The sequence below is a fragment of the Aegilops tauschii genome, chromosome 6 (assembly GCF_002575655.3).
Source record: "Aegilops tauschii subsp. strangulata cultivar AL8/78 chromosome 6, Aet v6.0, whole genome shotgun sequence".
Classification (NCBI taxonomy): Eukaryota; Viridiplantae; Streptophyta; class Magnoliopsida; order Poales; family Poaceae; genus Aegilops; species Aegilops tauschii.
Window position 1 is genome coordinate 124,605,165 of NC_053040.3, and position 16,276 is coordinate 124,621,440.

The 16,276-nt window shown below is 43.8% G+C and overlaps 2 protein-coding genes across 2 annotated transcripts; one reads left to right on the plus strand and one right to left on the minus strand.

Moving 5' to 3' along the window:
- Window positions 1–9,130: 9,130 nt before the first annotated feature.
- LOC109767125 (porphobilinogen deaminase, chloroplastic) lies at window positions 9,131–12,412 on the plus strand. The gene is made up of 5 exons (XM_020325893.3): window positions 9,131–9,448; window positions 10,200–10,605; window positions 10,985–11,188; window positions 11,739–11,916; window positions 12,013–12,412. Exons 1-5 carry the CDS (start codon window positions 9,300–9,302, stop codon window positions 12,129–12,131), a joined length of 1,056 nt encoding a protein of 351 aa, XP_020181482.1. The 5' UTR covers window positions 9,131–9,299; the 3' UTR covers window positions 12,132–12,412.
- Window positions 12,413–12,807: 395 nt separating this feature from the next.
- Window positions 12,808–15,209, minus strand: LOC109767129 (uncharacterized). Its single transcript, XM_020325896.3, has 4 exons — window positions 14,943–15,209; window positions 14,759–14,851; window positions 13,948–14,126; window positions 12,808–13,249 (listed from the first exon to the last, which is right to left on the minus strand). Exons 1-4 carry the CDS (start codon window positions 15,085–15,087, stop codon window positions 13,184–13,186), a joined length of 483 nt encoding a protein of 160 aa, XP_020181485.1. The 5' UTR covers window positions 15,088–15,209; the 3' UTR covers window positions 12,808–13,183.
- Between the last annotated feature and the right edge of the window lie 1,067 nt (window positions 15,210–16,276).

Below are 16,276 nucleotides of genomic sequence, written 5' to 3' on the forward strand. Positions count from 1 at the left end.
CTATGGGTTCGAGAACTATGTAGACATGACCGAGACACATCTCCGATCCATAACCAATAGCGGAACGTAGATGCTCATATTGGTTCCTACATATTCTACGAAGATCTTTATCGGTCAAACCGCAATAACAACATACGTCATTCACTTTGTCATCGGTATGTTACTTGCCCGAGATTCGATCGTTGGTATCCCCATACCTAGTTCAATCTCGTTACCTGCAAGTCTCTTTACTCGTTCCGTAATGCATCATCCCGTAACTAACTCATTAGTCACATTGCTTGCAAGGCTTATCATGATGTGCATTACCGACAGGGCCCAAAGATACCTCTCCGAAATTTGGAGTGACAAATCCTAATCTCGATCTATGCCAACCCAACAAACACCTTCGGAGACACCTGTAGAGCATCTTTATAATCACCCAGTTACGTTGTGACGTTTGATAGCACACAAGGTGTTCCTCCGGTATTCGGGAGTTGCATAATCTCATAGTCAAAGGAATATGTATAAGTCATGAAGAAAGCAATAGAAATAAAACTTAACGATCATTATGCTAAGCTAACGGATGGGTCTTGTCCATCACATCATTTTCTTAATGATGTGATCCCGTTCATCAAATGACAACACATGTTTATGGTTTGGAAACTTAACCATCTTTGATTAACGAGCTAGTCAAGTAGAGGCATACTAGGGACACTCTATTTTGTCTATGTATTCACACATGCATCAAGATTCCGGTTAATACAATTATAGCATGAATAATAAACATTTATCATGATATAAGGAAATATAAATATCAACTTTATTATTGCCTCTAGGGCATATTTCCTTCGGTATTATCTTCGAATTCTAGTCTCCTTTTCAATTTTCAAGGCATTGAATTTGTATTTGCTCAGAAGGAAAGTGAGAGAAAAAAGAAGAGGAAGGGAAAACAATACACCAATGAAATTATGCCCTCGGATATCAGAGTACTTTTTTGGATATTAGAATTGAGAAATGGGGGGGGGGGGGGGGGGGTTGGTACAATTCATATGATTGCTTAATATTGAGTGCTTGAAGTAAAGTTGAAATGACTCCATAATAAAATAATAAAACCCGTGTATGAAATTTAGTGTGTTCAAAGTTATTAGGACTTAACCAATCTAAGAGTACTTGCATTACTTACTATGAAATAGGAGTGAGTGATCCTTCAGCATATTTTTTCACTAACTGAATTATGGACTCTTTTGGCATTCTCTTTGTTTAGAGACACACATTGGTCAGATGTGAATTTGTTAAAAAAATGTGTACGCATTTTTAATAGAGAAAAAATAGCCTCTCACATAAAGAACCTTTAAATAGTGAAACAACTTGTGAAGTATGAGTGTATGCCACAATATCAGGATCAAGTTTTATAAAATCACCACTATTTAGGGTAGAATTTGAGAAAGCCACAATTATTGGGGCTAAGGCTAACAAGATAGAGTAAGCTCGCGGTCTTACTCTATCTAGTCATACAGAGACTCAAACAAGGTTGAACCCCGACTGACTTTGATTCTACCTAGCGTTCAACCCTCACCGACCCCTATTGCTTACTCCCGCTTCACCAAACTCACGCCTCAAAACTCGTAATTGACTCTTTCCTCGCCGCCACAACCAATAATCACCTTTTGGCAAGTGGTTCACATCCCTGATAGTGGCACCGTCTGCGTTGAAATCGGATCCAGGCCGCTATCTTTTTAAGGTGTTGCATTATCACTAACTATGTGGTATGATCATTAATGTGCTTCGTGGAGTCTCGCTAACAACTACTTCATCGTGCATGGCCTTTAGCCAAGGAGCGATGAGTTCCTCCCTCTCATGGCCAAGGTCATGTCAATGAAGCTGCTAGTCATTGACACCATACCAATGGAGAACACCCTGCCACCATTACCATGTACTGGCGAGAAACCGCGGTGAGCTTCTCTTAGTTTTACACCACACTCACTTGTCGATTTTGGTGCACTCTCGCCCGACTATGATAGAGGTGAGTGTTATGCTCGTACTAGGGCTCATGCCAATCACGATCGAAGTTCTAGGTTGCACTCTCAATGCTCAAGCTTGTGGACAATACTAGCGCAACCTTCTTCGTCGATGTAGTCGACTATGCCGTCGTGCTTGCTCTTTTCACCACATGCACTGACAGGTGGGATCCAAAGGTCATATTTTCTGATCAACTATATGAATTGATTGATCTGAGTGGGCTACCGATGAGTCCAATATTTATGTTTTTTACCTCATTTTGTGCTTTAGTAGTAGGCTTTGCCGGATTTTACTGCATTCACGCAACTCTTTTTGCCTGTTTTTGCCAAGATGCCACTTACGAAAGTGTTTGGGAGTTTTGAGGAAAGAATGTCAAGATATGGTGATAAAATCACATCAATTAACATGATAAAATATTACTATAAATGAATAAATCAAAAGGGAGAAGTATAACGCCCACGATGCGGCTATATCTCCCACGTGTCGAGGCATAACCGCATTGTGGTTTTGTCGCAAGAAGGGTCATCTTCACACAATCCCATGTAATGAACAAGAATGGGATAACGAGAGTTGGCTTACAATCGCCACTTCACACAATACATAAATATAATTCATACATCATCCAAAATCCACACATAGACCGACTACGGTCAAATCCAATTGAAAATAAGATAACCCCAAATGCTAGATCCCCAATCGTCCCAACTGGGCTCCACTACTGATCATCAGGAAAAGAAACATAGTAACGACCACGTTCCTCGTCGAACTCCCACTTGAGCTCGGTTGCGTCATCTGCACTGGTATCGTCGGCACCTGCAACTGTTTTGGTAGAATCTGTGAGTCACGAGGACTCAGAAATCTCACACCTGCGAGATCAAGACTATTTAAGCTTATAGGAAAGGATGGTGTAAAGAGGTGGAGCTGCAGCAGGCACTAAGCATATATGGTGGCTAACATATGCAAATGAGAGCGAGAAGAGGAGCAACGCAACGGTCGCGAAGCTAGTAATGATCAGGAAGTGATCCTGAAACTACTTACGTTCATGCATAACTCAAACCGTGTTCACTTCCCGGACTCCGCCGAGAAGAGACCATCACGGCTACACACACGGTTGATGTATTTTAATTAAGTCAAGTGACAAGTTCTCTACAACCGGACATTAACAAATTCCCATCTGCCTCATAACCGCGGGCACGGCTTTCGAAAGATAATACCCTGCAGGGGTGTCCCAACTTAGCCCATTATAAGCTCTCATGGTCAACGAAGGATAAACCTTCTCCCTAGAAGACCCGATCAGTCTCGGAATCCCGGTTTACAAGACAAATCGACAATGGTAAAACAAGACCAGCAAAGCCGCCCGAATGTGCCGACAAATCCCGATAGGAGCTACACATATCTCGTTCTCAGGGCACACCGGATGAGCAGTCCGTACAACTAAAACCAGGCCTCAAGTTTCCCCGAGGTGGCGTTGCAAAGGGCTCTAGTTTGGACCAGCACTCAGAGGAACACTGGCTCGGGGGTTTAAATAAAGATGACCCTCGTGCTCGCGAAAACCCAAGGGAAAAGGCTTAGGTGGCAAATGGTAAAACCAAGGTTGGGCCTTGTTGGAGGAGTTTTATTCAAGGCAAACTGTCAAGGGGGTCCCATAAATCACCCAACCGCGTAAGGAACGCAAACTCAAGGAACATAAAACCGGTATGACGGAAACTAGGGCGGCAAGAGTGGAACAAAACACCAGGCATAAGGCCGAGCCTTCCACCCTTTACCAAATATATAGATGCATTAATTAAATAAGAGATATTGTGATAATCCAAAATATCCATGTTCCAACATGGAACCAACTTCAACTTCACCTGCAACTAGCAACGCTATAAGAAGGGCTGAGCAAAAGCGGTAACTTAGCCAAACAACGGTTTGCTAGGAAAGGATGGTTAGAGGCTTGACATGGCAATATGGGAGGCATGATATAGCAAGTGGTAGGAAGCGCAGCATAGAAATAGAACGAACAACTAGCAAAGCAAAGATAGAAGTGATTTCGAGGGTATGGTCATCTTGCCTGCAAGGTTCTCAGAGTTGTCGAAAGCTTGATCCTCGTAAGCGTACTCAACAGGTTCCTCGTTCACGAACTCGTCTCCCGGCTCTACCCACAACAAGAACACAAGCAACGGAACCACAATCAATCATGGAAAATGCACAAGCAACATGATGCAAAACATGCATGATATGCGAGATGTGGTATGCGATGCATATGCGTGCTCCGGAAGAAAAATGATGAACAAGGCAGTAAATTGGCAAACCAAGCATGCCATTGGAAAGATGAGATGATTTCGGTTGAAATCGATATAAAGGTCACCGGAAACGGATGCACGGTTTGCAAATGGCAAGCAAAACAAGAATGACACGATTCCTGCGATTAACAGCATGATAGCACTTAGAATACATCAAGTAACTATGCTACAGCATTCCAACATAGCAACAAAGTATATGGCAATGATCTACAGGAGATTCTTGACAAAATCTGAACACTGAGCTACGGCTAGATCACAGCAAAGCAGGTTCAAACAAGCATGGCAAAAGTGCAAAAGATATCAGGTTCACAGACACAGTGAAATTACTGGACATGGCTGAAACAGCATCAGGTAGTAATGTTCAGAGCAAGCAAAACACATGCTACAGGAACTTAACATAGCGAAACAAGGCATGGCATGAATCTACTGAATGCATAGAACAAAAGTCCCTTACTTACCACGAGTCAAAAATGACCAGAAGATATGATGGCAACCATGTAAACATAGCAAGTTTCGTTAACAGGTTCCAGACTTAGCAGAAAACAGAGCATGGCAGAAACAGTATTATGAAGGCATCTTGGTGAGCTTGATGCACTCATCACAAAGCAATGCATGACAAAAAGATCATACCTACAGCAAGATGGCATGTTTATGAAGATATCAATGGCAAGAGCAAATACATAGCATGTATGAAATAACTACAACAACCTTGGCAAAATTGAATATCATGTTAACAATCTGCCAGAAATATTTTATAGCAAAAGTAGAGCAAGATTAAGACATGCTATGGCACTCCATAATTGCAAACAGGGGCATGTATGGATAGAGCACAACTATATCTACAAAATATCCTTACTGAACATCACCAAAAGGAGCATGGATCTCACTGTAGTCACATGGATACATGGCAACCAAATAACAGCAGTCACAGACTTGGTAAAATTACTCTCTGAAAACAGAAACATCACGAAGCCTAGTTTGCATGCTTGTTCTAGTCACCACATAGATCACAAAAATACATGGCATACACCTATGTAAAGATGGAATGGCATACATCAAAACACCTGTAGAGCTCATGCCCATAAGATGCACACATCAATTGCAACAAAAATAACAAATCACCAAGTTCTGATAAGTAACAGCAGGTAACAACATATAGCACTCTTGCACCTGAGATTTTGGCATCAAGATGGACTCAAATGAACATACATTAATGAAACAAAATGAAGAGCATCTCGAGACGAACATTTCGACATATCATGCATGCAAAACGGAGCAGTATGCAGAGAGTTATGATGCAATGAACAGGAGCATATATTGTAAAATATCTAGGACTTGGAATATTTTCGGGGGAGGGGAGAAGTCAACCTCCAGATCGGATCGGGGCTCGGCTAGGGGCTCGGACGCCGAGGTTCGCCGGAGCAGGGGAGAGGACGAGGCCGGAGATGGGGCGCGGCGCCGACGGGAGGTTGGAGGAGGCGGCGGAGGAGCTCGGGGCGCAGGCACGGGCGTCGCGGCGACGAGCGGCGGCGAGGAGGCGGCGTCCGGTGGCGGGGCACGGCGGCGCCGGCGCGGGAGGCGCGGGAGGACGGCGAGGCAGCGGGGCACCGCGGGAGGAGGCGGAGGCGCGCGGCTCGGGCCGCAGAGCGAGGACGCACGGGCCACGGGGGCGGCGTACGGGCCCAGCGGGCCGGCGGCGCGGGGAACGGAGCGGGGCCACGTGGCGCCACGGGACTGGTGCGGCGCAGCGGCGGGGACGTCTGGCGGCGGCGGACGTGTCCGGTGGCGGCGGGGTGATTTTTGCTAGGGTTTGATCTGCGAAGATTTTCGGAGGGGGGAGGTGTTTTATAGGTAGAGGGAGCTAGGAGACTCCAAATGGAGTGCGGTTTTCGCCCACACGATCGTGATCGAACGACCTAGAGCATGGAAGGGACATAGAGGGGTTTTGGGCTGTTTGGAGGGGGGTTTTGCTGCAACACACAAAAGGACTTTGCGGTTACCCGGTTAACCGTTGGAGCATCAAACGACCTCCAAATGGAACGAAACTTGACAGGTGGTCTACCGGTAGTGTACCAAGGCCACTTGACAAACCTCGGTCCATTCCGAGAATGTTTAACACCCGCTCACGAAAAGAAACAAGAGGGGTGCGCCGGTGCATGTGGGAGTGCCGGATTGCAAAACGGACAATGGGGAAAATGCTCGGATGCATGAGACGAACACGTATGCAAATGAGATGCACATGATGACATGATATGAGATGCATGACATAAACAAAATGCAAAACGAAAGACAAAACCCAACCACGAAGGAAATATCATAACACATAGCCGAAAATGGCAAGAGTTGGAGTTACAAATATGGAAAGTTACATCCGGCGTGTTACAAGAAGAGAGATGGCTCGTGGAGGAGTTCAGAGTGCTTGACGACGCTCGTACCACTTGTCATAATGCACACCGGCGCCTCAGTCTGGTCCAGTATTTCACCCTTGCATGATTGAATCGAGGATTAGGCGTCGATAGCCACTAGAAACCACTCTAGAATGCAGAACCATAGCCTCCAGAAGGCATTGAGAGGGGAAATCGGTAATGACGACTCCGTCATCGCCATCACCTTGTGCAAGAAGACACGGACATCAACCATCTTCATCACCATCCCATCTCCATTCCATTGTAGTACCGAACCCTAGTGGATCCCTACGTGTATTACTTTGATTTATCATCCATGTTTGTGGTCGCTATTCATATGATGCTTGCCATGTGTGAGTAGTTTTCTTAGTTCTCATGGATATGGATGAACCTTGGTATGTATAGGTGCTGAACGCTTATGTGGATATGAGATTCTCTGTTGAATGCTTGATTTAATAACCGTCGTGAATGTCGTGAAGGAGTCCCACTCAGTATTTTCACCTTGAATACTACGGAGCATATTACTGTCTTTGTAAATGCTAAGATTTTGAGGTCATTCGAGGTGATAGCAAAATTCTCTCTACCCCACCTTTGCAACTGATAGGAGAATAACGGAGAACTCTTAGCGCGGTCGCGTCCAAGGGAAAACCCTTAATTGTCGTGTTGAGAACCGGAACTGGGAAACCACGCTAGTGATGTGCGTGGTACGAAGTCTAACTCGAGTAGAACATATACCCTATGTTTGTATCCGGATCCGCCTAATTACAAATATCAACAATGGCTCAAGTATCTAACCTAGAACTATGCAATAGCATATGTTACGTTAGTCACGTACCGATGAGAATTCCGGACTCCCTGAGAATGCCTTAATTCTCTTACTGGTTTTATCGCTTTATTCACCTCGTTGTGCTCTTCTACTTCTTTTATGCTATTTACTTTTGTTTGCACTCTACTCAAAATTATTACAACCATTCACCTTCATTTTACTTTGCGTCTACTTAACTTGCAGGCACATTTCATAAGTCACTATAAGGGACAAAATCCAATTCATGTGCTGCATGTAGGATTGATACTCTTATTCAAAAAGACTACAACTAAACCATGTGTACATGCAAAGCCATCAACTACCTTTAGCCCCAATAATTTGGTTTCCTGATATTTTTTTCCAGAAAGTTGTTGTTTTCTAAATCTTTCGTCTGAATACATGTGGTTCATTGATATTCACTCTAGAAGGTTTACAAAGACTTTTCTCCATCGTCTTCAACACTCAGTCCTTTTTTTCAGAAAAAATTTCAATCTATTCATCAACTATCAAGGTAGTACAAAGAACATAAGAAATAAAAATTACATTCAAATCCGTAGACCATTTAGCGATGAGAGCAAGCCTTAGGCTCGCCGCCGCCAACGCCCCTCACCGGAGCCGGGCAAACTTGTTGTAGTAGACAGTCGGGAAGTCGTCGTGCAATGGCCCTACGGGACCAGCGCACCACAACCGATGCCGATGAAAAGAAGCATAGATCGGAAGCATCCAACCTGTAGACACACGAATAGGGACCGGATCCACTGAAGTTGAACGTCGACCGAATCCCGTGAGATCTGTCGGAGACAAACCTCCATACGCCCTCCAACGACGTTAGAAGCACCGCTGTGACGAGGCCTAGGCGGGGATAACCTTGTTTCATCTTTAAAGAGCTGCCATCGCTTGCCTCTCAGAGCAAGAAACAAACCCTAACAAAATTCACAAAAACATCCAAAAATAAAGTCCTCCGGCCAGTAAGGGTCGGGATCCACCGTGCCTCCATGGGCCTAAGACTACAAGAGATGAGGCAGACCGCCGACACAGAAAACCCACGCAACGGGTTGCCCTTGCGTACGAGCGAAGGAGTACTCTTCAATAATTAGTCATTGTAAAAAACATTAAATCTCTTAATACATGCCGAAAGATAAATCTTCCGTCATGCTAAACTCATCTTCTGTATATCTAAAAGATCCCAAAAAATAAACAAGCCCTTGGTATCTTACTCCCTTCGTTTTTATTTACTCCGCATATTAGATATAACTAAAATCAAACTTCATAAAATTTGACCAAGTTTACAGAAAACATTATAAACATTTACTATAATAAATGTGTATGAAGTGAAATGGTATTGATTTGTTCTTGTATATGTTAATATTTTTGTTTATAAACTTTGTCAAAATTTGCAAAGCTTGACTTTGAATAAAGCCAATACGCGGACTAAATAAAAATGAAGGGAGTACATAATTTGAGTATAACGTGGACCCATACCTACTCCCTTCGTCCCATAATGCAACACATTTTACATTATGAGATGGAGTAGTAGTAAATTAAATTCATTCAAGCTGGTTTAGGAAAAGAGCTGAATAAACCGCAGCAAACCTACAAGATCCAATAAACCTGATTTCTTTCTCTCTCCCTCTGTTCTCTCTGCACTATCCGGACAATACATTATCCTCTGCCCCCCTCATCCATCCCTCCGCCCTCTCCATAACAGCGCAGAATTCTGCTCTGCTCCTTCCTCGACCCTCCCCCTGCATCTCCCGCCCGCCTCGCCCGACCCTCTCTCACCCCCCTTCCCAGCCGCCGGAGATGGCGACGCTGAGATGCACCAACCACACCCTCCTCGGCTCGCCGACCTGCCTCGCGCGCCCGCGCCGGGCGGTGGTGCGCGCCGCCGTCGCCGTCCAGGCCGAGGCGGAGCCCAAGGTCTCCCTCATCCGGATTGGCACGCGCGGGAGGTGATCAAATTCGAACCCTTTCGTCACAGAGTCTCGGTTGCTTAGTGCACAAGAATCGCGTCTCTGGGTGTCAACTCGGTTGGATTTGGGGGCGGCAATGTGCCGGAGGCGCCTGCAAGATCCTGTTTTTCTTGTTTCCTAGGAGTTCCGGTTTTCCAGATGCGGCTCTGACTGACCCGTTTGCGTTTCTAGGTGCCAGATATTGCCTGATTCTGACGCGAATTGTTGAGGACGTTTACCAGGATCTGCATTTTAGCTGGGCTTTGATGGAATCGTGGAACATCGGTAGCACCACGCCGTTGACCTTAATCGTGCTAAATAATGGACCTTTTCCAGTCAGCTAAACTGCACCTATACATGTTAGCAGCTCGATTAGGGATCAATCGTGAGATGTTTCAGAGATTTTTAGTTCGGTGAACTAGCTGTGGGTTTTCACGTGGATGTATACAGAGATTGGTGTAGCGTTTGGCCACTTGCTTGTTTTGTCTTAGTGAATTCAGAACATGACTTGGTGGAAATTTGAGTTGCTTCTGATAGACCGAATGATCTGGCCTAACCAATCTCAAGGTCTATCAGCTTCTGCCTTCATTTTTAGGGTGGGAGAAAAATTCCAAGTAGAAAAGCGTCCTGTCGAATTCTAGCTGTCTTTTTCGATGTTCAGTTCGATGTGTTTTTATTTCTTTCTTCTGTAGCAAAGTATCTTGCTTGCACATGCAAGTCTATAATTCAAATTGCTGACTATGTAGGACAGTCCTCTTGCTCTTGCACAAGCCCGTCAAACCCGTGACGAACTGAAAGCTGCACACACGGAGTTAGCCGAGGATGGTGCCATTGAGATTATCATCATAAAGACCACAGGAGACATGATCTTGGACAAACCCCTGGCGGATATAGGAGGCAAGGGTTTATTCACCAAGGAGATAGACGATGCGCTCTTGCAGGGAAGCATTGACATCGCGGTCCACTCGATGAAAGATGTCCCAACATATCTACCAGAAGGCATGATATTGCCCTGTAACCTCCCACGAGAAGATGTGAGAGATGCATTCATATGCCTGACTGCAAAAACTCTTGGGGAGCTTCCTGCTGGTAGTGTTATCGGAAGTGCTTCCCTGCGGAGGCAATCTCAGATTCTCTATAAATATCCATCACTAAAAGTAAGTCTACTTGTGATGACTGCATTAGTGCAATACATATCTTTCCTTATGTTTTGTTCCTTGTTGTTTTTCATTCTAAAAATAATCTCTGCTAACCCATCACTGTTAAACTCATATTTTTCTTTTCCATACATAAAACTGCCTGAAACTTGTATAAGGACATATATCACAGATTGCTATTTTGAAGGGATGTTGTTTCATGTTCCTTATGTGCCAAGCAGTATTCTTGCAAAAATAATAATATTTAAAACCCATCCAATCCCGCTATAAATCAGTCTTCTACTTTAGTAATATGTACTGCTTTATTATTTTACAAGCCATTTTTATTAGTGACTCTTCTCGGTTAATTTAGGGCTTAACAATAGTGAATGCTTTTCAGGTTGTTAACTTCAGAGGAAATGTTCAGACACGGTTAAGGAAACTTAAAGAAGGAGACGTACATGCTACATTGTTGGCACTGGCTGGACTAAAACGGTTAGGCATGCCAGAAACTGCAACATCTGTATTATCAGTAGACGAAATGCTTCCAGCAGTCGCTCAGGGCGCTATTGGAATAACTTGCAGGAGCAATGATGATAAAATGGTAGGTCATCTAATGTTTCAATCTGCTAGCAGAGTAAAAATCTTAGATGTTGCATGCATGCATAATGCCATACCCAAATGTGGTACCAGCTGTGTTATGCCACTATGTTTTAATTCTTCAATTTTGCATGTGCCTCTGATAAATTGATAGGTTCAAGTGTCTATTTTGTGGTCTTTATTGGCCATTGTACCACATCATGTTCTTACCAAGATGCAGTTGTGTCCAATTCTGCATTATCGACCAACTCTTCATATTTCACATCTTTATTAGCCATTTTGCCTAGCTTGCCTCCAATCCTTTTTTGTTGTTGATTTTTTACCACACCATATTGAATATTTTAGTTTTCGAAATTACTCAAGAGAGCATGGAGTTAGAACATTCTGATTTCCTATTGCATACTGTTGTTTCATTCTGTGTTGTGCGTAGGTGCCCTGAGTTTCATTCTGTGTTGTCCGCAGAACACACCAGCCAATTGCCTGAGTTTTTCTTTTGTTTACACCATCTAGTTAAAGATGCTGATCCCCCCCTCTTTCCATTTTTTTGTGTGTAGATGGAGTATCTGTCCTCTTTGAATCATGAAGATACCAGATTAGCTGTTGCATGTGAAAGAGAATTCTTGTCTGTTCTTGATGGTAATTGCCGAACTCCAATTGCGGCATATGCTTATCGTGACAAGGATGGGAACTGTTCATTCCGGGGGCTATTGGCTTCACCAGATGGCTCTATAGGTATCATTTTATTTTCAATTAAAGAACATATGATACGAACTAGCCATATTTTATTAGGCAAATAATTTCTGTGCTTGTGCATGATTTTTCTTACAGTATACGAGACGTCAAGAAGTGGAACATATTCTTTGGATGACATGGTTGCGATAGGTCAAGATGCCGGCCACGAACTGAAATCAAAGGCTGGACCTGGTTTCTTTGATGGCTTGCAATAGAAAATCTGCCACCCCCTAATAGTGTTGATTTTATTTTTCTTACCATCTCCTTGTAGTTATGATAGAAGTTTGTACTACATATTGAGCTGTACCATCCAAATTTGTATCTCTGTTTTTTTGGCTCTGCGGGTTAGAACTTAGAACACGGTTTAGTGGTTTGTTATCCTTTGATTTTCATCGAGTTCTGGAAGAGGCTTCTGCTCGCAGTATTGTTGTAACATTGTAATGTGATGTAATTTTGCAGATGTTTTGCTGTTTCAAGAAATAACCGGTTCTGAGTCGCTGTTTGCCAAGGTTGTTTATTTTTCTTTATATTCATTTTTGAATAGTTTCCAGGACATCTCTCATGTATTATGCTACCACGCTTGTGCTACCTAATACAGATCATTTTTTTGCCAGGATAGTACGATCATATCTACTACTCCCTCTGTAAATAAATATAAGAGCGTTTAGTACCTTGGAAAAATGGCAAAAAGTCATGTTTAAGTCTTGCAACAAATTTATATGACACAATCTATCTTGGTGTTAGAAATGATTTCATTATCAAAGCATCCTTTAAAAAAATGACTAAAATGTGGCACTTTTCTTAGGTTGGGAGCAGCGGCAGCACATTGGCACTTATAATTATGAGAATTTTCTGTGTCATATTATGACAATTTAATATGTCCACATCATATAAGACAAATTCACATCATATCAAGACATGAGAACTTAAATTCACAAGATCACATGTACTCCCTCGTCTCATAATGTAAGATGTTTTTTGATACTACATTAGTGTCAAAAAAGATCTTACATTATAGGACGGAGGGGGTATCTGATAGGCTGACAAATGAACTGCTCAGTAGAACAGGAAAGAGCCCCCTCAAGAAGAGAACAATAGGTTGGCAACACAGACTGATAATCTTAACACAAGAGTGCCTGGCCCTCACAGGCTCGCAGCTAACGACCGTTACAATTCCAACATTCCAAGTTCATCGGAGTAGTAGATTGCTTGTTAGATTGGTTCTTGCTGGAACTAAATAACAGATTCACTATGCAATAGATCTTGGTCAACTGTTCTGATTCTGCCTGGCTGACATGTTAGCCATGTCTTCAGCAGTCACTGGCTTGTGCATCTGCACGAACAGGAAGCCCGAGTTAGGACAATCTGATAAAATTTCAGAAGTTCTTTCAGTAGATACCACATGTTACCACACCTAACCGGCTAACAAAATGAAAGGAATATCGACCAAACAAAGAGATATCATGTTGGTCAACTGTAAGCTTAGCACAAGTAGGTCCAGGAACAACACACTACAGAATCAATCAGACGAACAATAATGTTTAGTTTGCACAGCAGTGTCCATTGAACAGAAATGAAGAGAATGTGGAATTACTAACACAATCAAACTCACCAAGCAAGGGTACAAGTCACCAAACAGTCATGGTCAATAGTCGTCTATCAAATATATGGGGGATGGAAGCTAAACAGTACAGAAGCATAACAGCTCGTCATCTTAAAAATGGGTTAAACAAATTCTGGAAAAAAAATAGCACTCACTGCATTCACAATGGTTAACATAATCAAACTCACCAAGCAATTAGTAGAAGTTAATTCATTCTATGGGAATAGCTCATATTGACTTAACCAAAATTTTGTCTTATGTACCTTACCTGACTAACATGTTCGACAGTCATCAACCAAATATTTTATTATGTACCTTACCCTGACTAACATGGTCAACAGTCATGTACCAAACTGTACAGAGGCTTAACAACTCATCTGCTAGAAATGGATCAAACAGATTCTGGAAAGAAAGGAAAAAACACTTACTGCATTCGCAATGGCTAACCAATGAAAGCACCGTGGGAGAGGATCCTCTGCTGATGGCATGGTGTCATGATTCCAGTAAGTTATGTTCTGGAATTCTGCACGGGATACAAAATTGCTAGCCTCCTCATCCATGCCCTGAGCATCCTTTTCTTCGTTCTTCTTCTTCTCCAATACATAACCTACAGGTAAGTTTCAGACCACCAGACTCGATCAACATACAGGAAGATGGTGCCAAACTCAGACATATACCGAAAACATGGAAGAGTAGAGTGTCACCAACATCCTATCATGCCATCACTATAGTCCAGATATACATCGTTATATTTGCAAACCTAGTATCCCTAGACAGTTTTACATTCTGCCAGGAGTAAGGCATCTAAGATCTTTGTTTCCATGCCGGTTGGATACAAGATAATAAAATTGTAAAAGACCATGTCACATTTCAATGGCCATTTCTGTGGTAAGCTAAACCAAATTTCACGTTCCTTGCGAAGGTTTCCATTATAAGCACTACCCTGTTGAAATGAATTACGACTATCTAAGTAACTACACTCTGGTACATTTTAATTTAACACAGGATCAGGCCACAATTCATCTTTAAATATTCAGATCTCAGAGAAAAGCTTTAACATCAAGCAGTAGCGCGCATATTTCTCATATGTGGACAGAAGGACGGCGTAATTCCAACAGAGAGAAGTTTGCTTTGTGCAGTTTTTCAAATCTGTGCCACAGCTTCCAAATTTAAGTATCGTGACCGTTTCCACCGAACAGAAACAGGTTTAGATGGCACCATCAGATCGCGGGAGTTCACCTCGGTAGTCATCGGGGAGCGCGACGGTGGCGCCCTGCAGGTTCCTCCCGCGGAAGAAGGCCTCCTCCACCTTCACCCCGTCCACCTCCACGCCTGCGCGCACGCACGCACCCACCAATTCGTCAACCAAACAGACAGAAGGTGGACAGACGAACGGAGAGAGGAGGGAAACGAGCGAACGGACCAGTGTCCCTGGGCTTGAAGTAGTCGGAGACGGCGGCGGCGCTGTTGTGCCTGATGCCGCAGGGCAGGAGGTGCACCCGGCCGAGGTCGGTCGCCGCCGGGGATAGGTCGATGCCGGCGGCGGCGGGAGGGGTGGCTTGCTCCATGGTCTGGTTTGGGGGGTTCAGAGTAGCCGCGATGTCCCGCGCTGGTGGGCTGGTGGACTGGTCTCTTCGTTGGTTTGGGCGGCGCCCTGGTGAGCCGAATAAAGATGGGCCCCCGTTCCAGCGGCCCACGCTTCATGCAAGCCCTTTTTATCCGTTTAAGTCGCCTGGGCGCTTGTCATACGCCTGTGTCCAACCAATGCGCTTAACCGGCCGACCTAATTCTCATCCGCGTAGAAAATAATTTGAACTTAGAAAAAGGTCCGTGACAAGAGATCATGCCAGCGGTCATTGCCATCACCCAGAGTTTATGCTGGCGACGGGCATACATGCCAGCCTTTAAAAAACACTACACAGTTCATGCCGACGCACTTGCTAGCGGCCGGCACACATGCCAACACACACAAAAAAGGGCGGGAGTTGAACCACACCGTCTCGGTTGTGGTCATGCCGGCATATAAAAAAGATGGCGCTTTCCATCATAGATCAATCACCAAGCTTGAGCGTCTCCCTCTGCATCTTCTCGAACCAAGGCCTCTTCGTCAGGGACACCATGCTCAAGTCCACCTTCATTATCTCCACCTCCTTCAACATGCAAGCGAGTAGCCTCGATCTCGAGCCTCTTCACTTGCACGTCCGCCTCCACCTCGCTTCTTCGCTTCTGGCATATCTAGACAACTTGTTTTGTGGCTAACCGTAATTTGATTAAAAGAGCTAAAAATTCGTAGTTGCCTATTCACCCCCACCTCCTCCCTCTAGTCAATCATATCGATTGTTTCACCATGGTTGCCAGGTGTATCGGAAACACCCCTTTTTGGTCGGGCTGATACACTGCATCTAGATTAGCTTTGAGAATTGTTGCACATACGAGTGTCCTGGCTCTTATGGTTAGATGGGCATCAATTGCATGGTGAAGAGGCGTAGATCCATTTTGCATCACCTTGTGATGCAAGGTCTATGTTCCATTCTAGTACAATCTTTGTGAGATATGCACATATAGCAAGCAGAAAGTTGTTTAGCAAATAAGAGAAGCAGATCAATACATACATAACAGACGCAGAAAGTTATTAAAAATTAGAATAAACTTTGACTTGCAATGCATAGCCAATACATAAAACATTGGTAATGACATAATTATAAATAAATATAAAAAAAGAGTTTGCTAATGAGCGAGCCCCAGATAGCTTTAGAG

Bases quoted from the DNA above. Each gene is read 5' to 3' on its own strand.
- LOC109767129 (XM_020325896.3), bottom strand. From the start codon at position 15,087: ATGGAGCAAGCCACCCCTCCCGCCGCCGCCGGCATCGACCTATCCCCG. The intron at 14,127-14,758 runs GTGAACTCCCGC...ACTTACCTGTAG, and splicing joins GCTCCCCGATGACTACCGAG to GTTATGTATTGGAGAAGAAG. The intron at 13,250-13,947 runs GTAAGTGTTTTT...CTGTTCGTGCAG, and splicing joins GGTTAGCCATTGCGAATGCA to ATGCACAAGCCAGTGACTGC.
- LOC109767125 (XM_020325893.3), top strand. From the start codon at position 9,300: ATGGCGACGCTGAGATGCACCAACCACACCCTCCTCGGCTCGCCGACC. The intron at 10,606-10,984 runs GTAAGTCTACTT...AATGCTTTTCAG, and splicing joins ATAAATATCCATCACTAAAA to GTTGTTAACTTCAGAGGAAA. The intron at 11,917-12,012 runs GTATCATTTTAT...TTTTTCTTACAG, and splicing joins TTCACCAGATGGCTCTATAG to TATACGAGACGTCAAGAAGT.